Genomic DNA, 23,932 nt, shown 5'->3' with positions numbered 1-23,932 from the left:
TGAGTTGACCTCGTCAATCATAATCCCAGTGGAGTTGAACATACTGAAGTACGTTGAGTGTCCAGATCCCACCGCGGGATCTGGTATCTTTGGTCACCATGGAAACAGTCGAGCTGAACTGGCGGTGTGCCTTTTGGAGCCCACCAGAGACGCCGCTCTCCCTACACGTCTATTGCACCCAGACTCGTCAATGTACTCTATCTGGTAGGGCCGATAGAATGATGGTATGACACTGGGTAAAGCTGTACAACAATACCTTTCCTCTACTGAAGTTGTACAACACTACCTCACAATATACAACTATTGTACAACAATACACATCTATGAAGCCATTACGTCCATCCGCGAAGGCACCGAAAAGGACGTCGACCTTGCTGTGGCCGCCGCCCGCCGGGCTTTCAAAACTGCTTGAAAACTTGTCACCCCACATGAACGCGGTATTCTTCTCAACAACCTTGCAGACATTGCCGAGAAAAACTCGGAGTTTCTTGCCGCAGTTGAGACGCTTGATAGCGGTAAAGCAATCAGCCTGGCCCGAGGTGATGTCGCCGCTGTTGTTAGTACGTTGCGATATTATGCTGGCTGGGCGGATAAGCTCGAGGGGAAGACCATTGATATCGATCCTGATATGCTGCATTATACTCGCCCAGAACCAGTGAGTTCCCCTGATCGCATTGGCACAGCAGATGATAATGATCTTTTTAGCTCGGAGTCTGTGAGCAAATTATTCCTTGGAATTTCCCTCTTATTATGTTTTCTTGGAAGATTGCGCCCGCCCTGGCCACTGGAAATACTAGGTATTGTTATGAAAACTGCCGAGCAGACGCCTCTCTCTGCTCTCGTCTTCACCCAGTTTAATGAGCAGGCTGGCTTCCCGGCTGGTGTTTTTAACCTCGTCTCGGGATTTGGTCGGGTCGTCGGAGCAGCTATTTCGTCTCATATGGGCATCGACAAGGTTGCTTTTACCGGCTCAACTGTTGTTGGCTGGTAGATAATGAAGGAAGCTGCTGCATCTAACCTCATGAAAGTAACTCTTGAGCTTGGCGGCAAGTCTCCTAACGTCATCTTTAATGACGCTGACATTGAGTCAGCCGTCACCTGGGCTAATATTGGTATTTATTACAACCAAGGCCAGACCTGCGCCGCTGGCTCGCGCATTCTTGTTCAGGAGGGGATTTACGATAAGTTCGTGGCTACGTTCAAGGAGCGTACGCTTCAAAACGAAGTCGGTGATCCCTTTGACGAACAAAGTTTTCAAGGCCCTCAGATCAGTCAGCTTCAGTATGACCGCATTATGGGTTATATCAAGTCTGGTAAGGAAGAAGGTGCAACTCTTGTGACTGGTGGAGGTCGCGTCGGTACCAAGGGCTTCTTTATCCTGCCGACTATCTTCACCGATGTCGGGCCAGATATGAAGATCATGCGGGAGGAGATTTTTGGACCTGTTTGCGCTATCGCAAAGTTCAAGGATGAGGCAGAAGCCATTCAACTAGCGAACGACACCAACTTTGCCTTAGCCTCAGCTGTTCATACTACCAACCTCGATACTGCTATCCGTGTCAGCAACGCGATCGAGGCTGGAACCGTTTGGATCAATTGCGTATGTATCCATATCCATCCAAGAAAACTATTTATGCGTACTGACAGTGAACAATAGTATAACAAAATGCATTTTGCACTTCCTGTCGGCGGCTTCAAAGAGTCTGGAATTGGTCAGGAGCTTGGAGAGGCAGCTTTGGCTAATTACACCCAGAATAAGAGTGTCGCAATTCAGCTACAGCCCAAGCGTCACTGAGGGCTAAGGAGCCTGGCCATATCACACCCAATTCCAAGGTGAGGCACTGGCAAGTCAGCGAACTTTATAGCTGATCGATGTGGAAGTGTTTGGAAATGATGGACGTTTTATAGGTGATTAATCTAGGAAAGTGAAAGACATCATGGGACACTATCTCATAGTGCTAAAAGATAACAAGTAGTATAGAATCATGATTGCTTACGTCTCTGGCTCGTCAGTCTGGTCATATGAGCACATGGCATTGATTTATTTACATCTTGAGGGATTAATCTTTTTAAGGAACGTTATCTATCTCGAGTCTGAATGCCACTTGGCTCAGAGATCCTATCATAAAGAGACTTTGATTTAGACTACTCAAAACACCATGAAGTATTTCCCCCAATTTCACCTAAGTTAGCACACGTTTGGTCATGACAGTGAAGACCTACCTTTTCGTCGGTCGAGGTCTGATACATTAGTCTTCACAAACGAATCAAAATCGCATCTAGGATCCAGTCAAGACCTTTTCACATAAGCCAGCGACACCGAAACTTGGTCTACTATTACTTCCCTTTTTTTCCTAGCTCATCGGTCTGGGTTGCCAGCTCCTGCCTGCAATATCAGCCATCGCACTGGTGCTCATCGAATACGGCACTCTGCCAATTACCGATTAATTCCGCTCTTGACCGCTAATTCATTTACTGATCTTTTGAGTGGTTTCAAACTAGATAAGTGTATGAAGTCATACATGTCATCTCGGTAGGTTAAATGCTCCCAACTGCCGTGATTCGGGGCATTTGTGTGCAGACTTAGCTTTCACACTAACATTCCGGCTATTGGCGGCGTAATTATAAATCTATCACTTCCAATCAATAACCCTGAGAGACAGTAAGTACAATGCCGTATCACTACGCTTTAGACATTTTGCATAAGCTCGCAGGCGTCGCTTAACGAATGACGATTCATGATGCCAGGGCTAAATATTACTCACAGGATTACGGAGTGGCAGGGGCGGGATCGAACAAGTGGAGATGCCGCGGCTCAGGGGTGGATCCCTTCGGCTGATCCACTTCTTCGGCCTCGAATAAAAAAAGTCGAGTGCCTGGGGAAGGCTTATCACTGGCGGAAGCGGGGACTACTAGGTGTGGTCCTATACACAGTATCGACTAAAGCTGATACCTACATTCTTACATTTTGCACCAGGTGATTAAGCTCGACAGTGGATCAGCCCTAGCGACCTCGGCTCATGCGGGCTCTCGCAACGGTCGGAGCTGATTACTATACTCTAATTTGTGCTGTAATCTATTACTCAACAATGTGCTGACAAATATTTGAAAGGTTTGAACACTCATCCATTAAATATATCTCGTTAAGGAGGTACAAGATGAATCAGTCTCCCCAACATCATATGTAACAAAGCAAACACAGAAAATCGCCTTTCTCAATTTATCCTGTTTCAATATGGGTTTACAGTACAAAGTCTTTTTCAGCAAACGCAATTCGGCCACTAGGACTGGCCCAGCGGGTCACGATCACCTCAAGTGGGTGCCTACTTCTTCCACCCTGATATACGGCGACCAAGATGGTATTTTAGTCGACGCCCAATTGACTACCCAAGCGTCAAATGAACTTTTGGACTGGGTAGTTGAGAGTGGCAAAAATATCACCCATGTCTATGTCACACATGCCCACGGCGACCACTTCTTTGGTAGCGCGCCCATTTTGGAGCGATTTCCCAAAGCAACCTTAGTCGCAACGCCTGAAGTCGTGGCCAGGATGAAACTAGAGACTGCACCAGAACGGATGACTGGGCTTTGGGAAAAGCTATTTCCGGGCCAAATTCCGCCAAATTTGAGGCTTGCGGAGCCTCTTCAGCAAGACCATCTTGAACTAGAAGGTGAAAGGTTGGAGGTGGTCAGGACGGGTCACACGGATACTGATGAAACGACAACTCTCTGGGTTCCTTCTCTCCAACTTGCGGTAACTGGCGATGCTGTATACGCAAACACTCACCCGTATCTGGGAGAGTCCGGAACAACTGTCAAACGAAAGGAGTGGATTAAGGCTTTGGATACCATCGCCGCACTCCAGCCTAAGCATGTCGTGGGTGGGCATAGTGATCCGAGCCGTCCATTTGGGCTCGAGGCAATTGGGGATACCAAGACATATTTGGAGGACTTCGAGAAACTGAGCGCTGAGGCGAAGACGGCCGAAGAGCTTTATGCCCGCATGATGGACATTTATCCTGACCGTCTCAATCCGGGGTCTCTATGGGCAGGTGCTGTTTTAGTTTATAAGTCATAGGATAGGATAAATCCAGTAGGCAAATGCGACTTAGGTCTTCAAGGCCGCCACCAATTTTTTGGCCAAGTTGAATTCTAATCTATACTTCGCTGGTCTAAAGAGCATTAAAAGCGAAGTTTTATTTTATTTGAATCAATATTGCTGTCGCGGCATGTCATGGTATGTTGCGATAGAATGACTCTCGATCAAGCGCTACATTTCCTATTATAGAGTAGTGCACTTCTTCAGTCGAGCGTTGCATTTCCTAACATAGCTAGCGCTAGCTTAGCGAAGTTCAGCCGTACTCAAGAATTATCAGCAGAAACGCATTGCGTTTCCTGTTTTTGACCAACACCGTCTAGCATATTCGCCCCATATTTTCCCCGATGGAAATGCATTGCGTTTCTCGTACCGCACTAATGAAATCGTAAAACCTAAAACACGAAACGCGTCGCCTTTCCGTCGGCTGACCCTTGTCGAGTTCCACAACTTGACTACTCCAGACCTAAACAACGTTCATTACCATCGTCTACTGAAACTCATGTGTTTATCATCTTCGTATAATATCTACTCCATCTCCGCCATTCTACCCTGTCTATTATATTATATATGCTTAGTCATAATGGCCCGCTCCTCTGTTCATGAACAACATTGCGATCCCACTTTACCCCTAGCAGGGTCTCACATGGCTAAAAAAAATTCCCGCTAAGCGAAGAGTCTTTACAGTCTTTTAGTTAGGGGAGTGTAAAAGCCGGCGCGGCCGTAAGCGTTTTTGCCGTGAAATGGATGCGACTGCTGAAGAGATCCTGGTCCAAGGTGGAGATTCCGTCGCCGCGACGTGTCGGTATTCGAGAACTACGAAGCCGACGGCAAAACTACAGGAAAAGCTGCAGGCGGCCGAGAAAAAGACGGATGCGACAAGGAATATATGGCCACAGCAGTCGCCTGGAGATGGGAGTGAAGGTGAGAACGGACCGGCCGACAGGGTTGGAGAATCACGGATGATGGGAGACGCGACGGGCAGCGACGCGTCGCTCATGCAGACCATGCTCCGAGGGATGCTCCAGGAGACGTCGACCCATCTGATGGGTGAGCAGAAGAAAATGCTTGAGAGACTCTGGGACGCGTTAATGGGCAATCAGCGAACGGCGACGCAGATGATGGGCGAACAGCTGGAGATGATCCGACAGCTCCAGCAGGAAACCCAGGCGGTCAAGACGCAGGCAGCCGAAGAGCTGAAGAAATCAGGTGAGCTTAGACGCCTGCATGAACAGTCTACCAGACAGCTGGGGGTAATGCGAGAGCAGATGAGCGAACAAATTAGAACCATGCGAGAACAGACTGCGAGAGACATGGGGCAATTGCGGGAGGAAGTGATGAAGGAACTTACAAAGGATACGTTAAAATGGAGGCCGTTTTACACGCAAAACTTCTCCGCAGTTCTAAAGCGTAAGTTGGTATACGCAAGCCGAAATTGACAATAGGCTATTTTCAAGTCATCTATGTGTCGGATGTCTTTGGTCGCCGATGGCTTGCTTGTTATGGAACCACTATTTGCTGGACCTGCTGCGTGGTTGTCGGTATTCTCGGAGTCGTACCCGAGACCAATGCAACCAACTACGTCTTTGTCCTCTTCGCCTGTATCTGGAGTGAGTCTTCTGACAATTTAGCAAAACTTGATATCATACTAACTTCACTACTTAGATATCGGTCTGGTTGCTAATGGAGCTACTGGTTGGGGTTTTATTGGTGAGATTTCTTCTCAGAGACTACGACCTTACACAGCTGGCTTCGCTGCTGCTGCCACCTGCGTTATTGGCATTGTTTTTGGTGTCCTGATTCCTTATATGATCAACGCCCATCAGTGGAACTGGGGTCTCAAGACCAGCTGGTTCTTCGCCGGTCTAGGAGCGCCATTTACCTTGGCCATGTGGTTCCTGATCCCTGAGACATCTGGGTATGTTTTACACACACTACTTCTTTCAAGGGTGAATCTGATACTGATATTACACTAGTCCAACTGCCGCCGAACTCGACGAGCTTTTCGAGCGAAAGATCAAGCCGTATAGGTTCCACAAGACCATTACTACCACTCAGCGCATTGTTCGGGTTAACAAGGGTGAATAAACATGAACGAGTGAACATAGTCAAAAGGAGACTGATGGAGAATGTTTGGCATTTCGGTTTGTCGCCACTCAGCTTCTTATCCAGAAGTCAGGCCATTTCCTTTCTTCTATCTAATGTGGGCGCCTCTGATGAACCAGCAAGCTTCCATTGTGGCAGGGTTGTACTCTGAGAAACATCGTTTTCGGGAATAAATGAGACGTTGCTTCGTCTGGTTAATTCCGTGTAATATTTATCCGTACGGTCTCGCGGAATGATTGTACCTTACTATCTTCCAGGCCTCTCAGCGGAAGACGGAATATAACACGCCGTCGGAATTACTGGCCAGTTTCCCCATCGAAGTTCTGCTTGTATGTGTCTGTTTTCTAGCTCCAGGCAGACCGAGTGTTATCTTTGTTTGCTTCATTAAAAAGACACCAGATATCTAACCAACGACTTACGGGAACTACCCTGTGACTTGCTGTGTACTATTTGTGACCGCATTTGGCTTCATATTTGGACTTCCTTAGGCTATGAAGAGAATTCAAGTATTCAACCTTGATAAAAAGGATAAGAGAGTATGCATCTCTTAATTCTTGAAGGATGCCAGCAACTGCCACGATCCTCTTTTGGAAACATCAACAAGACTTCGCCTATCCGTCTCCACTTTCTGTTCTTTCCACCACGTTCCAGTGACATGTTTGACTTTGCTCTTCTGAATCCTCAGTACGCATACATTCTTCTTCTTCTCTTTGCAGACAACTTTCTCAGAGAGCGGCCAAGTGGGAGCTATATCTACTCCATCGATCTAATACCCTAGGTGTGCGTAGTACTTGAGAAACTTTCCTTCTCCAACGAATTGAGCGTACCCGGCCAGATCATATTGATCTCACTGCTGCAGCCGGCCATTGCAAGAAGTCAGCATAGTCGTCTGTTATAAACATCTCTGATGCCCGAAGAATGTGTTCAGCCCAGCCATGCAGGAACCAGTCTCTTTTCAAGGTTTTTATCAGAGGGGCGTAATAGGCTAGTAGGAGCAATGCTATGGGGTCCTTTCTCTGTAGGCACTCTACAAATGAACCATCCATCAGGTAAATCCATATAAGGACTGCTTTGTGGTGCAAGGGTGCCTTGACAGATCCATCGTTATCACCAAATGTAACCTCGTAGATAGCAGTAAGCATCTGCAAGGAGTCTACATAGACACCATTGCTCGATGTTGCAGTTGACATTACCAAGTCGTGTAGTCTTGCAACAGGACCAGTCCAGTCAACTCTTACGAAGCCCCTGCAGACACAGGTCGGACGAGGGTCTTCAGGTGGTATGCCACTATTACTACCAAAAGGCTCCGTAAGTCCTGAGAACAGGACACTTTCGTCGTAAAGCTCTCGTATCAGTCGCGCACCACGTGCTAGTGGAAGCCATTTGTGGGACGATTTCCCCCCTGCAGAACATACAAAAAGATCATCAGGGCCGCTGGGTCCCGCGGCAAATGAACAGAAGCACACGAGTATGGTTGATACGTAAAGGCTGCCACAAGTCGATTTGTCAATAGCGGATAAGGCTTCATTTGCCTGGGTGAGACCGACAGAGAAGTGATGTCTAGCGAGGACGGTGTAGCGGGCTTTGCTGGGCTCTGTTTCGGACGCTAGAAATGCCAGGTGATATGCCGCAAGGGAGAGAGAGAGATGGAGCAGATAGGGGTACGAGATCGCGAGTAGCGTTGCATTGCGCGACCAGAACTTGACAATTGGGTGATTAAGGTCATCGGAGCCGCCAAGATTGGGCCCAGTGCAAGTGATGAACTGATGCAGCAACTCAGCCTGAGCGATGTTAAGTTCGGTATCTGAGGAAAGCAGTGCCTGGCTAGACTCCGGTTGAACGTGTGTCTCTGATGCAAGGCCTTGAGTGGTCCAGTTCTTACGCGGCCGACCTCGCTTACGTCTTGCTGAGGCGACGGGTGCGGCTCTGTGTCAACTTGAAGAACAACTGTTGGTGGCGATACGGATATGCTTTGCCGAAGATTCCGATAACGACAATCCAAGCGAAATCGGTCGCAATTTGTACACCTGGGCTGAGACTCGTCACACTGGAATGCCTGGTGGTGAGTATTGGTATACGCGGATGGACCAAGTGACCAACCTTGACCTTGCGCAGCTTGCAGTTGATGCAACCATTTCTTGACTTTTGGTGAGGCTTTTTCTTGAGCCGTTGATTTGGCAACATTGTGGGAACTGTGGCGATCAGTGTCGGTTCGCGACCCAGATGTGATGAATCTAATATGGAGCAACTGCAAACTGTCCAGTCGGTGAAAGGGAATATTTGTTGATTTTTCGCATCCTGGGATCAAGTTTGGTAGTTATAGCTCCCCTGTCAAGTTTCTTCGGCCTTAAAGTCCAGGCATATGCTTGGTAACTTTGGGAATGGTCAAAACTGAGGGGAGTATGATTATGAACGGTCCTGTCCAATCGGCGACTTCTCGTTCATGTACCTTCTTACCAAGTGGCTGCGCTATGCGGAGACTTAATCTTTCAGCTGGGAACACTAATACAAATCGAGCAAATCCATCAACGACTCCAAACTTCATTGTCCAGACGCGCGCTGCTTGGAGCCTTTGGATTGCAACTTCACTTTACTCAATCAAGAATTTCCAGAAATCTCATTCAAATCGGATGCCTGTGTTGGTATGCATTCTTGACACAAACTTTCAAGAGAAAAATTTTTTTGATACAGAGAGCAGCTATCTGTAAATAGAGTAGAGTGTAATAGCTGACTACTTATTACTTACTAATTAATTTCGTCACGGCATGGCTGAATGTCACAACTTTCCACCAACAGCTGGCCTCCAAGACTAACCGTCGCCCAGTTAAACACTGCAAATCGATACCCGACATACCCTAGAGCGTCATTACACACGGCGAAAGCTGGTCCAAGCAATAAGCCTAACACGCGCACCTTCCTTTGTCATCACACTTTCTTGGCATACAAATGTTAAGAAAGTGGCCCTGTCTACCCGTAAATCCTTAACAAGTGCACAACAAACATTCCAATCTGCGCTTTGCGCAGTCGCAAGCCGCGGCGATGGCTTCGTCTTCGACGATCCCGCCCGCTGCCTTGGATCCCTTCGATCTGGGGATCCACACTCCCATCAACCTGAACCGGGGAGCCCGCGCAGCCCTCTTACAGAACAGTCCGGTAGAAATCGGAAAAGAATGTAGCGAGATTTAACGTTGTGGGCCCTATGAGGCGTATCCTCCCGGGCGGAATAAATTCATTCATTCATTCATGTGCCAAAAGTCTCACAACAGTGGGTCCTCACCCCAACCCCATGATCTCAACACCACATATTTAATTGATCATTGCGTAATAATTAAAAGTCATAATAAGTCAATTTATATATCAAATGAGAGCCCTAGAGCTGGCTGGGCTATAGGCGTGTGGATGATATGAACTATATCTAGTTAGCGCACTGAGGATAGAAGAACCGGCCCAAGTTCTACATAGATGAGTCTACACAGCACAGACAGGAAACGGACCGATAGCACAATTAAGTAGTACAGAGTTTGCGGGGTAGAAATAAAGGGACTATGCAAACACGGGGCCCCGGCCCTGCAGGGCTTGAGAAGGTCCGGGGGCAGGACCTGGGTGGTTAGCGGGGTTGTTTCTATGATCATGCTCTCCGAACTCTACGAACTGAGTACGGCACATTCTCTAAAGCCTTGGCCCGTTGCTTGTAAAGGTTTCACTACCAGATGTTAAAAGTCTCTTCGTTCAGATGTCCTCAAGGAAGTAAGTAGACCTGGTCCCTGCCTCGGTCCAGATCTCTTATAGCTATGCAGTGTCCGATGACGTGACTCTGTTCGGCCAAACACAACCCAACTGTGGCTAATGATGCATGGGATCATATTATCGGGCCGTCTCAATCAGAACTGCCCGAGGCCTAGACCGGATTGAGTGTCTATGATAAATCGTGAAGAAAAAACTCTTGGCCCTCTCGGCCCCAAAATTACTATATATTGACGTATGAATCGTCTCGACACAGCTTCTCTACACACCAGCAGGTATCGAGGCTCGCCAATCTATCATCATGGGTGCCAAAAGCTTGTTTCTTTTTCTTTTAGGCCACCAATGCCTAACCAATGGCTTTGTTGGCCTGGATCCCAAGGGTCCTAAGAGTCAATACATCCCGAAAGTTCAAGGTACGGTTCCTCAACAACAACAAGGCTGCATCATTGATGTCTGCTAAGACTTCAATGAATTAGACTGGGACAAAGCTGCGGCTAAGGCTGCTGAGCTTGTATCTAAGCTCAATATCACTGAGAAGGCTGACACAGTTACGGGAAGCTTGTCAGATGGTTCAGGCACCGGCTGTGTGGGTAGAATCCGCCCGGTTGAGAGAGTGGGATTCCACGGATTATGCCTCCTGGATGGACCCAATGCAGTCAATCGGGCAGACCTTGTGAGCATCTTTCCATCTGGAATATCCGCAGCGGCGAGTTGGGATCGTCAGGCGCTCCTAGAGCGTGGTATTGCCCTGGCTGAAGAGTTCAAGGCCAAAGGAGGACACGTGATTCTTGGGTACATATTGATTTCCTTTGAGTCCCAGCCTACTCCTGATGAGCTTGGAAGCCTTCTTCTCATAACACGAGGTGCTGACACTGAAAAAGGCCCACTACTGGTCCCCTTGGACGTCACCCCCTTGGAGGTAGGAACTGGGAAGGGTTCTCTCCTGACCCGTTTCTATCTGGTGAAGCCATCAAATACACTGTCATGGGTCACCAGTCCGTTGGTGTTCAGACGTCGTCGAAGCATTTCGTGGCAAATGAGCAAGAAACGCAGAGGTCCGACACAGTTCAAGATGATGGCTCCATTGTCCAGGGTATCTCATCGAATATCGACGATCGCACTCTGCATGAGCTCTATCTGTGGCCATTTGCGGATGCTCTGAAAGCTGGAACAACCTCGATTATGTGCAGCTACAACCGCTTGAACGGTACGTATGCTTGCGAACACCCCCGACTGCTCAACGAGATTCTACGCAAAGAGCTCGGGTTCCGTGGCTATGTCGTTTCTGACTGGTTTGCAACCCATTCAACAAGCGTGGCTGCCAACGCTGGCCTCGACGTGGAGCAGCCCGGAGACTTGCCTCCGGGAGTCACCGTTTCACACGGCGGTGGCGGCTACTACGGATCTAGCCTGGTGGAGGCGGTGCAAGCTGGCAATATCACTGAGGAGCGTCTTGACGAGATGGTTACCAATCTCTTGACCCCATACTTCCTTCTCGGTCAAGACAGCGAGGACTATCCTACTGTGGATTCAAGCATGCGTTTCCTTCTCACCATCAGCAACTCCGGATGGACTTCAAAGTTTCTCCAAGGACTCGGTCCATCTATTACGGGTCGTGATGTCCGAGGCGACCATCACCAGTTGATTCGCAAGCATGGCGCTTCCGCATCTGTTCTTCTCAAGAACAAGAATGAGTTTCTTCCCCTCGAGCTCACGAAGACGAAAAATATTGGTATCTTTGGAAATGCTGCTATTGACCCTACCGAAGGCTTGTTTTATACTGAGACAAGCGATCCGTTATACGGACCCGAGTATGGCCCAATCACGGTTGGGGGTGGCGCAGGCTCTGGTCGAAACTCGTACCTGGTGTCTCCCCTTCAGGCAATCCGATCCCACGCCAGCAAGACAAAGGCCATTGTACAGCACCTTGCCTCGCATGACTTGATATCTAAGAACGATTTCCGGTCTATCTACCCTGTTCCGGACGTCTGCGTCGTTTTCCTCAAATCTTGGGCAGCCGAGACTCATGACAGACTATCATTCGAACTGGATTGGAACTCGACCGCCATCGTCAGGAACGTTGCTAACTTTTGCGGTGCCAATAAGACGGTTGTTGTCACGAACTCGGCTGGTGTCAACACCCTGCCTTGGGCCAATAATGACAATGTAACGGCAATTCTTGCTACACATTTCCCAGGCCAGGAGATTGGAAACTCTATCGTCGATGTCCTCTGGGGTCAGATTGAGCCGAGCGGAAGGCTACCTTACACTATCCCCAAAACCGAGGAAGACTATGGTTTCCCTGTTGTCAATATTACCGATGCCGAAGGTAACCCATCGCGAGACTCATCAAAGTGGCAAGCCGACTTTACCGAAAAGCAACTGATCGACTATCGGCACTTTGATGCGAAGGGTATCGAGCCTCTTTATGAGTTCGGATTTGGCTTGGGCTATACGACCTTTGAGCTGGATCGTCAGGTCAAGGCCTCCAAGTTTACGAAGAAGACCATTTCAGAGCTCCCCAATGCCCAGGCTAAGATTGAGCCTGGCGGCAACACTGATCTCTGGACAGAGCTGATCCGAGTTTCGACCAAGGTCAAGAACACTGGAGCCCGAAAGGGTAGTACCGTGGTGCAGCTATACCTCTCATTCCCCGAAGGCGTCGAGGATGCGCCAGTCAGAGTTCTCAGGGGATTTGAAAAGGTCGAGTTGGGCTCCAAGAAGTCCAAGAAGATCGAATTTGCACTTAAGCGACGCGATGTGAGCTACTGGGACGTTGGGGCGCAGCAGTGGAGGATCCCTAAGGGCGAGTTCAAGTTGTCTGTCGGGTTTAGTTCTCGAGACCTTGTCGCGGAGATAACGACCAATGTCCTCGGATAGTCTAACTATCCTCTGCAGTATATAGTATACCTCTCTACTACATAGATAACAGCTTAAGATGACAGTTTTGATGGCCGCTTAAATCCGTCACATTGTATCACTAAGCTGACACACGGGCTATATGACCCACAGAATGAACGAAGATCAAACTTAGATGAAACGGATCGTCAGGAGAACATCGCCACAGCTGACGCATACGACTATATTCAAGGAAGGATGAAACCAGACCAACTTCAGTCATTTACTGAGATGGAAATCAAGAGCTTCGATGCAGTCAAAATCCCCTGTTGAGTATGATAAAGTCTATAGGTGTATGCTGAAAGTGAAGTTGGCTATTGCAACCTCCATGCCTGTCATAATTGCACCAACAAAGACAAAGGATTACTTGGGGCGAAAAATTAGAAATTGTTGGTTTTTGTGAGCATCGAGGACTATTAGCTTGGGTTGAATTGTGCCGTCGGGGACAGTTTGTAAGGTTAATGCGCCAATGGAACAATCGGGATATGTTGAAGATTCAGCCATCGACTAACGTCGGTCCCCCCAAAACCGACCACTTTTTCGCAACACCTGTTGGAAGAATGGATGGTTCCCCCTCAACTTCAGGATCAAGGTTCAAGGTTAAAATTAAAGTTTGATGTCCTAAAACTCAAATTGTAGGACTGTCATCTAGGACTCTAGGACTCAAGTCCTAGAAGGAATCAGTCGAAGATATAAGGTCTTAAAGTTTTTGGTTACGTATGCGCATGGTCCGTTCCCCGACGAACAACACACAAGTGAGCCGCCTCAAGTAGCGGCGACGTGAGTTTATTGGTGCCTAACTGGATGTTGCTAGCGCTGTATATCTTAGCTATCCCCGTATATAGAACTTAACCGTGTCTTGTGGCGTAAGGTACATTAGTCTGTGCAGGGCTATTGATGCTGTCTCAGCTAGCTGACTTCTACTAACCCCCCGGCGAGGCTCGGCCCGCAGCCCATTGAGCCTGAATTGTGGCTATTCCGGAAGCATAATGGTTAGGTGAGTGATATTCATCACTACGTACACAAGAACAGTTCATATGCTTCTATTCTCTGTAAGTTAATCATGTACATAAGTTTGATTACTAAGAACGCCAATGTTGGTACATCTGATGAATGTCACTTATTTCTAAAACTCGGGAGATGAGACGGTAGGGTTCAAATGTTATCTCTTGATTTTTCAAGAGCACATATTGCCTATCACTGCGTAATTGGTAGAAAGAATTTGAAGCGGCTGGCTGAGGTAACTTTACATCTGCGGATGGAATCATTTTCGGCAAGCCAGGCCAGCCGAGGATACAAGGTACGTGTCCTTGTTGAAGATCTTCAGTCAGCCGTCAGAGGACGATCCTAACTCCTTCCTGCTACCATTACTCCATTTCGTCGTCATTTTCGATGATACTTCTCGCCTGTGCTTTTAATTCCATGTCACTGCGCGGCATGCAGCATGCTATTGATATTCACACAGTTGAAAGCCCGGAAGTTGGGGAGCGTAACCCCCAGACGAAGCTCGTAAGCGTACATGCGCACAAAGAGGTATCAATAGTCCGGAAGCATTACCTAATGCCGAAGTTTTAAATGTGTATAAATAGGGGCAGTGAACCCGGTAAGACTTGTCCCCAATCCATCAATTCTAACAAGCACTCAAGAACTTCCACATCACAGCCTTACTTGGAATCCTCATACTTGATTTTAAACCTCAAACCAAACCAAACCAAACCAGCACCATGTCTGACGAAAACCAGCTGTTCTGGAAGGCCTATGCCTCCACGGTCAAGAATATCATGAACAGCAGCCCGGTGGGCGATAACACTAGGGTCTACATCGCGGCCGCCAACACTGCCGGCATCTCCGGTGGTAAGGACATTCCGCCGGTGTGCACCAACTGGGGAATTTATCAGTATGCCGACTTCTTGCTGGATCCCACCAACCCCAACTGGGTCGCCAGCAAGGTCGCTCGCTACTCTGATGCCCTCAACATGACATTGCAGACCCTAGAGCCGGTTCGTATTTGCTCAATGTGAAGACAAATCGGTCGTGAGACGCAATTGCTGATATGATCTCATGCAGGGCGAGGGCGGTGATACATCTCCCGACGCATGGGACAGGTTGAACAAGGCCAAGGAGAGGTTGCAGATCTACAAGAAGGAAATGGACGAGGCCAAGAAGCAGGCCATGGAGGATTTCAAGGAAGATGATAACCCGGACAAGCCCCAATTTTTCGCTCAGTGGGCCCCTCTGAACGCCAACGCTTACCTGGTTGCAGTACAGAACTGGTACGTAAAGTCATATTTTGTTTACAATCCGACCAAGTTGTGGATGAGCTTAATGGAATTGGGGAAACCAGCACGGACAAGACAAACCATGTGATAACAAGAGGGAGATATTCACTGACTTTGAAACTGGTAGGGAGGGCGCTGCCAACGAAGTCCAGATGCGAACCAACGCCATTGGCGGTTCTGGTTCTGCTCTGCTGGCCGAAGCCATGAAACGGGCTGCCAACGGAACGAACACACTGACCGAATTGAAAGGGTATGTGTCGGTGTTGATTTCAAGTCTAAGAACGCAGATCTGACATAACGAAAACACTCGCAGATTCAATATGAAGGCTAGCATTCAGTCGGTCACCTACGATGCCAGTGGAAGGCCAATCATTCCTGACCCCCTCGTAACCCAATATGTACCCCAGTACTCCATCCAGGGCTATGCATCTCTACTCGACGGCTGGGTCGCCAACTCAAACCAGAAGCCGTCCGAGTTCGGGATCAACCTATCCACCGGCCAGAAATCTTCTTACAAAGATATTGGTTTCACTGAGGCACAGGGAAATGCGTCTTTCAGCCGATTTCCCGTGTTTGGCTTCTATACCAGTGGAGGCGGACGAGTCGAGCACTCGAACTTCGACATGAGCTCGAACGCCAAGGATGTGGATGTCAAGCTTAAGATCAAGCACTACAAGACAGTCCCCTTCGAGCCCGGTGCCTGGTAAGTGCGCTAAAGCCCACTACGTAGAAAACACTCCCGTATTCGCCCATCCATCAGGGCCTCCCACTCTCCTCCTCCAAGAGCCATCATCTAACGCGATGCGTAGGAACGTCGATGTCAACGGCCTCATAGCCAAGCTGGGGGCTAAGGCTCCGGCCATGTTCCAGAAGGTGCGCCCCACGCAGATGCTTATCGCTCAGGGCGTCAGCATGGAGATCACCTTCAGTGGCGATGCCAAGACGGCCTTTGACAAGGACTACAGGAAGACGGTTCAAGGTGGCGGCGGCGTTAGCATTTTCGGATTCCGCATTGGTGCCTCCGGCTCCTCCTCCGAGGAGAACGCGTCTCACGGTAACACTTGGGACGCCAGCTCCGGCGTCCTCACTATCAACGCCGAGAACTCTCGAGCGTCCGCTAATGTGCTGGCCGTCATGGGCGAGATTGTCAGCGCTTAGAGACATTCTTGAGTCCTGAAATACGAGAAATTCAATCAAGGCTTTTATGATTTTTTGGAATCGAAGTTGCAAGTTTAACCTGTTATGGTCTGAAAGTTGTCTGAAAGTCATAAAGTCTGCTTTTATAGTTTAACTCAAGTTATTTATTTACACCTAACATACATAAGAAGCTTGCGTGACAAACAAGCATGCGTGACAAGAGTTTCAGCCTTCAAAAATCGAAAACACTATAAAAACACAGCAAACCTCTGAATTAATTGAAACTAATCGCTGTGTTCTCCTTCAGACACTACAACAAATCTATGATGGTCGGAGGGGTCAGGGTTGACCTGTGCGTTCGAAAAGCACAAAAGAACAAATTTCGACGCAACACCTCCTAACCGTAACAATGCGCGACCTAAAAATGACACCATACTGGTAGTCAGCCTAGGGTGGACTAAGCAAGTAAATAAAACTACGGGAGGTGCGGCAAGCCTAAATATAATTCGCGGATATCTAAGAGGGAGTAATAATTTATCTAAATAATCCTAAGTAGTGTTTTAGAATTAGAGATATTATAGTTATGTAATTAATCTTGACTGAGATAGGGTGTTAGAAACTCCGCCGTTCGTTTATCTCCTCAGTTGTCATCTCCTCAGTTGTCATCTCCTCAGTTGTCATCTCCTCAGTTGTCATCTCCTCAGTGCCCACAAGCCTCAATCTGTTGAACAGGTGTTTGCCATGTGCAAGCAGGGGCCATCTAAGATTGCGCACGTAAACCGTAAAGCCTCCAAGGGGCAGAATTTGAACACAACACAACATGAATACACGAATCTGCATTAATGGACCGAATGCACGTAATGTTTGACAAGAATGTTCAATGAGGTCTACTAGACATTGTTGTCAGATAAATATGCGAAAAGTTTCCACTCCTATCTTTCCCCGTTGGCTCGAGCCAACGGGTATAGCTATATCTTTAGTTAGAAGAAAGCACTAGGGCAAGGTAGCTTAGATAGTGAATACTAACCCTATCCTAACCCTAAGCGGGGTTTTGCTTCTCGGCCACCCTGTTCTCCTCTTACCCAGAAAATAACAAAGGGGCAAGCTTCTCATTGAAGGTGTCAAAGTTTTCACGAGCCCTAAAATGGTCCGGGCTGGGCGAAGCATGGGGAAGATATGGAACCAGCTAAAGGTTGCCTACCCGGTGCATTCTCTTCACAACTAAGCCCTACTAGTGAAGACAGGGTTGAAGTTTACATGTGACCGATATCATGAGAGAGCGACCAAACTAGCAAGGGTTAAGTGCACAAGGGTTTCCCATTTAGGAAATGCTCCCAGCAGGCATCCAAACCATGACACGCTAGTGGCGATATTGTGATCGACGGTTTGGCAGCTATATACCTAGCGTGCAACGCTTGGCATGCCCCGCAGTTCTTATCGAGGCTCGCGCCTTGTTTCCCCTCTCCAGGGACGGATACCTGAGATGGCAACGCATAGCAAAGCCCATACCGTGGAGGCTGAGAAGGGAGAGAAACGGCTTGGTTGCGAGTCGTAACGGGGGAGAAAGAAAAGAAAAAAGCAGCGGCGTGAAAAAATGACGAGCTGAAGGTAAGGATAACCTCAACTTGAGCGAGCTACGGTACCGTTATCACGATCTCGCAAGCGGGAGCCGCTCCCGCTAACAATGGAAGCGTGGGCATGACACCAGAGCAGACGCCATACAATTATCACAACATGCGGCTTCTTGTTCGTTTGTGTACCAACATTGCCCCAATCTCCATAACAATCATTACCACTTCATCGTCATGAGCCCCCCCGGGGGTGTGGTTTCAAGCATTTCAGCAAGCCACGGCGCGCAGATCATAGACTCTTGGGTGCACCGTCGTTTCTGCATCCATCTCCCGCCTCGGCCCAGGGCGGAGTTGCATTACCCCAGAAGCCAGGATCAGGATCGCTGATCGTCTATCTTACCTTAGGGAGCTGCTAATCTGAGGAACACCCTCCAGGCTCTGGGCAATCTCCCGACGGCATGGTAAACTGCGGCAGCTGTCTCCAGCGAGTTCCACAAATAACTTCATCCCATCAATTGTCGAAAGGCTCCGCGAAGTAACTTGCCCCATGTTATAAAACTACATGCTGCAGGGTTCTTTGAGCAGCGATAGCGTGCCTATCAGTTATTATCTTATCGTTTGACGACGTGCAGGTCGAGCGAAAATCGGTGCTGAAAGAGGCATAACTAGCCTAATGGTGTGACTTTAATTGGATTAAATCCCTCTGGGAGTGACCGCGTTGGAGCCTTTCGATAATTGACGGGATAGTGGCATCTTTTTCCTTGTTAGAGAGACCGTGCAGAGACAGTGGCCTCTCCCGTCTTTGCCTAGTCCAAGTCAGTCCTGGTCTCCCCGCTCTCAGCTCCCAGCTTCCTTGTCCACTTTTCCACATCGGGAAGGCAGAGAAAGGAAAAGGCGTGAAAACGCCCTCCGTCCAAAGTTATGAGTCCTGATCCCAGGTTCGCGGTCCACGTCACGCAAGACTGCATGTTCCAAGCTTGTAGGGGATCTTCTTTCATCACACATGTGCCTGCTTTGTTGCCTTCTAGTCAATAGTAGGTCAAATTCCGCTTGGGTAGATGCACAAAATCCTAGCTCTCTGATCGGAGTTTTCCTAATGTCCCGACTGGAGGCACTCGACAGAGTTAGCGAGATGGCAAAGCATGTTAGCAGCTTGCCGACACGAGTTGAAGCATCCCATCCATTGTACGAATTCATGGCTTGGTTCAGCGCCCGCATTTTGATCCACTAAGCCTGCCCAGCCCCCTCTCCCCCGGTCGCCGTGCCTCCATTGGCTAACGCCCCGGACCAAAAACACAGATCGCACCTGCAATCAATTCCGACGAGCCCCCGATTGAGCGCCGAGTATCGCTAACACCCCCCTGTCCGCATCTGTTAGTGCTTACTGCCTGTCTCAGAACAAGCACTAGAAGCCATCTCGACTACATTGGGGTAAACCTAGAGGCCCCGACTGCATCTGTCCAAAGGAGTGTGGTGGGACCGATGAGGTAAACTCCAACCAGGAGCAATGCGCAGCTGCCGATGGGCCCCGGTTTCTGGTAGAGCATGTCGGTGTCAGATAAGAACCTGCAGTACCGTGCCAATTCCACCCACGTCAAGCAAAAATCCTCGCTTCACCCAGCACGGCGGTAGCAATTGACAGTTGCTCCTCCACAGGTTCCCTTGCCCACAATGACTGCTCAAAACTTGCTTCGCGAGTATCAGGGCCATATTGTGCCTCAGAGCTACAATGCCGGCTTCGTCGCCCTCAGCTTCGTTGTTAGCTTGGTTGGTGCTGGCTCGACGCTCGAACTCATCAACAGACGAACCGGCCTCCGGGGGCTCTACAATCAGTATGCTTCTCCCTCGGCCGTCTCAAACCTGACTATTATTATTAGACTTGATTGTTGACTGAAACAGTTTACTACTCATGAGCTCCGCCGTTACGATGGGTGGAGTGTCCATCTGGTGCATGGTATGTACTTGCTCGCCTTACACCGGATTCCTTACATACACTTACCAGGTCCTTCAACATGCAGCACTTCGTCGGTAACCGAGCCATCGATCTCGCCGACGGAGAACCAGATATGCAGGTGGCATACTCGAGCGGATTCACTGCCGTATCCTTCTTTGTCCCCATCCTGGTGCTTCTAGCTGCCTTCGTCGCCGTCGGTACTAACAACTCCGTGTCATGGTGGAGGCTGATCACCGGAGGAGTTCTCTGCGGCACTGCCGTCTGCGGAATGCATTATCTTGGTAATGCTTCCATTGATAACTATACATGCGTCTATCGACCAGCATACGTCGTCAGTTCCGCAATTATCGCCATTGTTGCCAGCAATGTGGCCCTGGCCATGTTCTTCGTCTTCAGAGCCATGTGGGCTAATTCATGGTGGAAGCGAGTCATTTCGGCCGTAGTGCTCGCCGGCGCTGTGTCTGGGATGCATTGGTGTGCTGCTGTAGGAACTCATTATCGACTTGTCAAGATCAAGCCAGAGGGCAATGAGCCGTCGAGAAGTGCCACTGTAGTTGTGGTCATCTGCTTGGTGAGATCATGGACTCCTGTCAGCATGTATGTAAACCCCGCGCGTCGCTAACCTGCAGCAGTCACTCAGTGCTTGTTTCATCATTGCCATCTCAGCCATCCTCAGAGCGAGAAACATGAGGCGATCTGCCCTCCGCGCCCAGCAGATCACTCTTGGAGCCGCCATCTTTGACAAGGCAGGGAGGATCCTCGTTGACCCGGATGGATGCGTTCCTAGCACAGTCGTGACTGACTCCTTCTTGGAAAAGGTGAGTGTCCACTACCTGCAGCTCCGATGACTGCAGACTGACCGAGGCAGAATACCAAGGAAGGTTTCAATATTGGCCACCCGCTTTTCCACTGGATGTTTCTAGCATCCAGGAACTGGGGCATGATCTCGAGTCTAGTCGGAGGCATGAGACAGCATGTATCGCAGCTGCCGCACTCACGCACGCATAAAGACAGACGACGTGGCATTCAACTCGTAAGCGACCACGGCGAGATGATTGAAAGTTACGACATGATCTTCCGGGAACTCTTTTGTCTCGCTGCGGCGGCGCTTGCTGACCAGCTTAGAAATGACATCACGTCAATCGGAGTGTTGTGGGACGAGATTTTGCCAACAGGTGCGAACGGCAGACGGCCGCGGGCTCAACAGCAAAAACCTGGCCAGGGGGGATTTGCGCCGGAGGCTATCGAGACCGGTGACGATAAACATGACAGCCTCAACATGGCGGAGAAGGGAATCAACATCCGACAGCAGGACTACGGGCGTGGATCGCTGATGTTCTTGATCAGTCGTGCCGATTCGGATCGCGACGCCGAACGATTTGTGTCAGCCGGCTATCGATTTGCCGAGCTGCACCAGGTCAGCGAAATCATCAGGTCGAGCATGCATGCCAAGAGCCACGAGTTCGAGACGAAACTACGGGATATGTCAACCTACACAAGCGAGCAGAACCATCTGCTCCCTGGCGTGCATCTAGGCTTCTTTGCAATTCGAGCCCGAGTCAGTTCGGGGTTCGAGGTCCTCGCACGAAAGGGTACCCGAAATCTGCTCCCATCCATGGCTCTTCCATTCAAGACGCTCGAGGATTGGCAGGCCCATTTCCTTATGCAGTTCACCAATATGTCGGTCTCCAGGATCCTCCAGAGCTTCAAAGACGACAATGCATCCCAGCGAACCAGTCGGGAGGCTGAGTTTGCGGGCCAGCTCTCAGATACTATCAAGGCTCTGCGAGAGTGGACGCAAGAAGCCCTTTTCGAAGACGCCGTTCTCACATCGAGTACAGTCCGCGTGCCTTGCCGAGGCGATGGAGGGCGGTCGGAAGCAACCATGATCGCGATGCGGCTGGTGATCCCCATCCATTCGGTGCTGAGCAGCCCCAACTGCGAGTTTGTTCCTCTTAGCTTCTTCAAGATGCGACAGGTGTTGCCACAGTTCAACCAAGATTTCACGCAAGGCGTTCATCTGGAATTCGGACATATTCCTAAGACGATAGATCGTCGCGAAGGATTCCAGGACAGCACTATTGGACTTTCATCCAAAATGTGGCCATTCGGACGATCCGATACCTTAGTAGGGGCGCGACGAAAAGCAAAATCCGTGTCCGCCGCACTCAGTGGCAGGCGGCTTCCATCACCTGACTCAGCACGATCAAGGTCAAGCTCAACCATCAATCTCTGCCCGCCTGGAAGCGTCAACCGGACGAGGTCGCTTGATTCGACAGATGATTCAGGGGCGTACCCGGCACGGGACGAGCTACCACAAGCAACGCCGTCATATGGTGGCATCATGGTGTTCCAGGAAATCACCATTGATGTAGAGGAAGGGAAGGAGACAGTAAGGGCGCAGAACAACGGTACCGAAACTTCGAATACGATCGTCCTGGAGAAGACAAACTCGAAGTCGTGGCCGGGAGCTGGCATCGAGTTGCAGACCATGGGCCATTTTGGAACCAATGTGCAGGCTGGAGCCCGAGTGTCTAAGGACATTGAGGCTCACAGAGGCACGTCAAGTCATGTTGCTTCGTTCATTGATGTCTTGTTTTCCGAGACAGTGGAGAGTCGCTGAGGGGGACCACGTGGTTAGACTGGGCTTGTAGGCCACTCTTCTCCCGCCGTCCCGCCTCCTACCTTCGGCGCAGATTGCACCTTCATGCTGCCACTTTTCCCTCGCGTCAGGTCGCGCGACGAACAATTAAACAAACTTTGAGGCAGCTCCCACTCCGGTATTCAGGAGTATGATGTGCTCCTTATTGGAAGCAGTGATACTGGTGCCTACATCGCTCTCCATGCTGCCACTCGCGGCCTCAAGGTTGCTGTTGTCGGGCGCAACGACTTCAGCAGCAGCACCAGACAGCACCCCATCTGAGCTCCTGGCTGCCCATAACCCTACCTTTGACAAGTGATATTCCAAGCCGTTATTTTGAATGATGATGCTTATCTCTTGGCGGTCAAGAATACGTATAAGAAAAGGGGAGGTGAGGAATTTGGATAATGATCGGCAGTGGGAGATGGCCAACAGGTGCCATAGGGGTAAGCCTGTGATCCAGATGGAGGGAGAGAATGGGGGCTTACGGCGCGTATACTTGGTTCTTCGCTTGTCCCGGTGTGGATGTTGAGAGGGAGACTCGAGTGACGAGCTGAGTCGACGGCTTGGCTGGTGACGCCTTGTTGCACAAGTTGAGACTGTGTGACTAACGTGGTCCGATCTGCTAGTGACTGGGATGTGGATACTATGTAAGGAGCTGTGCTCCTCTCGGATATACGTAACTTAGAACTAACAACAACACCATCAACCCCCGTTTTTGCTTTATAAAAGCCATCTTCTGCTTGGCATTGTCGACTACCATGTCGAAACCAGGAGAAGTGGCGAGGTTGGTCACATCAGCATCCGCGAGAGGCTAAAGCTGGTGGGAAGAATACGGCGGCATACAAAGCGTGATGATATTATTCCCGTCGCAATATCTCTCAAATTCGATCAGCGCTGCCCTCAAATCAAACAAATCAAATCCGGGGTCATATTTGAGATATTTCACAACCTTCAACGTTGGATTTGTTGTTTGAAATATTTATTCAAATATTTCAAATATTTCAAATCTCACCCTCTATGCTCTCCTGCTACTATGTCCCAATCTTCCACTAGACCTCGTCTCCCCTACTTGCTATCGCCCCCAGCTTCACCGCACCATGTCTGACCCAATTCTTCTGGCATTGCAACTTCTCCAATGTTTCCGTCGTCATCTCTGCGACGTCACCGTCAACTTGGCGAGGCTGAACGACCTCTCGCAATCAGTTGCCATCGCCGGTACCGCGAGTATATCGAGAGCTAACAGGCTGACCGTCGGAAATTGTCCCTGGTGAGCCATCCACCACTCAATTGGATCCTCAGTCTCTTGCGGCTCTAGCCGCAGATACCGCTCAAGCTCACTTCCCGTCACCGTAGTCTTTGCTGTCCTGCTCTTCACCCACTGCTTGAATATACTGTCTACCGGCGTTCTCTGCAGCACGCTAGGGGATGCCGTAGTCTCAATAATTGCCCCTCGCTGCTCGTCCACCGGCCGGTTGCAGCGGTACCAGCGGTCCAGGTAGTCAG

General features: G+C 49.5%; 8 protein-coding genes across 8 annotated transcripts; 7 read left to right on the top strand and 1 right to left on the bottom strand.

Moving 5' to 3' along the window:
• Nucleotides 1-98: 98 nt before the first annotated feature.
• FOBCDRAFT_204339 (Aldehyde/histidinol dehydrogenase) lies at nucleotides 99-1,795 on the top strand (the record flags this gene model as incomplete). Its single annotated transcript, XM_059609116.1, has 6 exons — nucleotides 99-204; nucleotides 462-655; nucleotides 706-715; nucleotides 798-955; nucleotides 992-1,600; nucleotides 1,658-1,795. 6 exons carry the CDS (start codon nucleotides 99-101, stop codon nucleotides 1,793-1,795), a joined length of 1,215 nt encoding a protein of 404 aa, XP_059465413.1.
• Nucleotides 1,796-3,235: 1,440 nt separating this feature from the next.
• FOBCDRAFT_138765 (beta-lactamase-like protein) lies at nucleotides 3,236-4,078 on the top strand (the record flags this gene model as incomplete). Its single annotated transcript, XM_054705907.1, has 1 exon — nucleotides 3,236-4,078. One exon carries the CDS (start codon nucleotides 3,236-3,238, stop codon nucleotides 4,076-4,078), a length of 843 nt encoding a protein of 280 aa, XP_054561882.1.
• A 980-nt stretch (nucleotides 4,079-5,058) lies between these two features.
• FOBCDRAFT_140427 (uncharacterized protein) lies at nucleotides 5,059-5,535 on the top strand (the record flags this gene model as incomplete). Its single annotated transcript, XM_059608090.1, has 1 exon — nucleotides 5,059-5,535. The coding sequence occupies one exon, from the start codon at nucleotides 5,059-5,061 to the stop codon at nucleotides 5,533-5,535; it is 477 nt and encodes a 158-aa protein (XP_059467588.1).
• Nucleotides 5,536-5,781: 246 nt separating this feature from the next.
• FOBCDRAFT_138998 (uncharacterized protein) lies at nucleotides 5,782-6,184 on the top strand (the record flags this gene model as incomplete). The annotated part of the gene is made up of 2 exons (XM_059608021.1): nucleotides 5,782-6,014; nucleotides 6,073-6,184. Coding segments are annotated over 2 exons (345 nt in total), but the record flags the coding sequence as incomplete, so codon positions are not given.
• Nucleotides 6,185-7,038: 854 nt separating this feature from the next.
• FOBCDRAFT_277031 (uncharacterized protein) lies at nucleotides 7,039-8,386 on the bottom strand (the record flags this gene model as incomplete). Its single annotated transcript, XM_059611536.1, has 2 exons — nucleotides 7,039-8,026; nucleotides 8,103-8,386. 2 exons carry the CDS (start codon nucleotides 8,384-8,386, stop codon nucleotides 7,039-7,041), a joined length of 1,272 nt encoding a protein of 423 aa, XP_059465412.1.
• Nucleotides 8,387-10,247: 1,861 nt separating this feature from the next.
• Nucleotides 10,248-12,826, top strand: FOBCDRAFT_241938 (glycosyl hydrolase family 3 N terminal domain-containing protein; the record flags this gene model as incomplete). The annotated part of the gene is made up of 3 exons (XM_054705904.1): nucleotides 10,248-10,359; nucleotides 10,423-10,738; nucleotides 10,828-12,826. 3 exons carry the CDS (start codon nucleotides 10,248-10,250, stop codon nucleotides 12,824-12,826), a joined length of 2,427 nt encoding a protein of 808 aa, XP_054561879.1.
• A 1,799-nt stretch (nucleotides 12,827-14,625) lies between these two features.
• On the top strand, nucleotides 14,626-16,281 carry FOBCDRAFT_241937 (uncharacterized protein; the record flags this gene model as incomplete). The annotated part of the gene is made up of 5 exons (XM_054705903.2): nucleotides 14,626-14,844; nucleotides 14,912-15,117; nucleotides 15,251-15,373; nucleotides 15,437-15,826; nucleotides 15,933-16,281. The coding sequence occupies 5 exons, from the start codon at nucleotides 14,626-14,628 to the stop codon at nucleotides 16,279-16,281; spliced, it is 1,287 nt and encodes a 428-aa protein (XP_054561878.2).
• A 3,221-nt stretch (nucleotides 16,282-19,502) lies between these two features.
• FOBCDRAFT_296100 (uncharacterized protein) lies at nucleotides 19,503-22,408 on the top strand (the record flags this gene model as incomplete). The annotated part of the gene is made up of 5 exons (XM_059611878.1): nucleotides 19,503-19,663; nucleotides 19,731-19,785; nucleotides 19,850-20,356; nucleotides 20,418-20,603; nucleotides 20,654-22,408. 5 exons carry the CDS (start codon nucleotides 19,503-19,505, stop codon nucleotides 22,406-22,408), a joined length of 2,664 nt encoding a protein of 887 aa, XP_059465411.1.
• Between the last annotated feature and the right edge of the window lie 1,524 nt (nucleotides 22,409-23,932).

Source organism: Fusarium oxysporum, chromosome VII (genome assembly GCF_013085055.1).
Source record: "Fusarium oxysporum Fo47 chromosome VII, complete sequence".
NCBI lineage: Eukaryota > Fungi > Ascomycota > Sordariomycetes > Hypocreales > Nectriaceae > Fusarium > Fusarium oxysporum.
The sequence above is the reverse complement of the archived record's forward strand: the minus strand, read 5'-3'. Positions and strand labels throughout refer to the sequence as shown.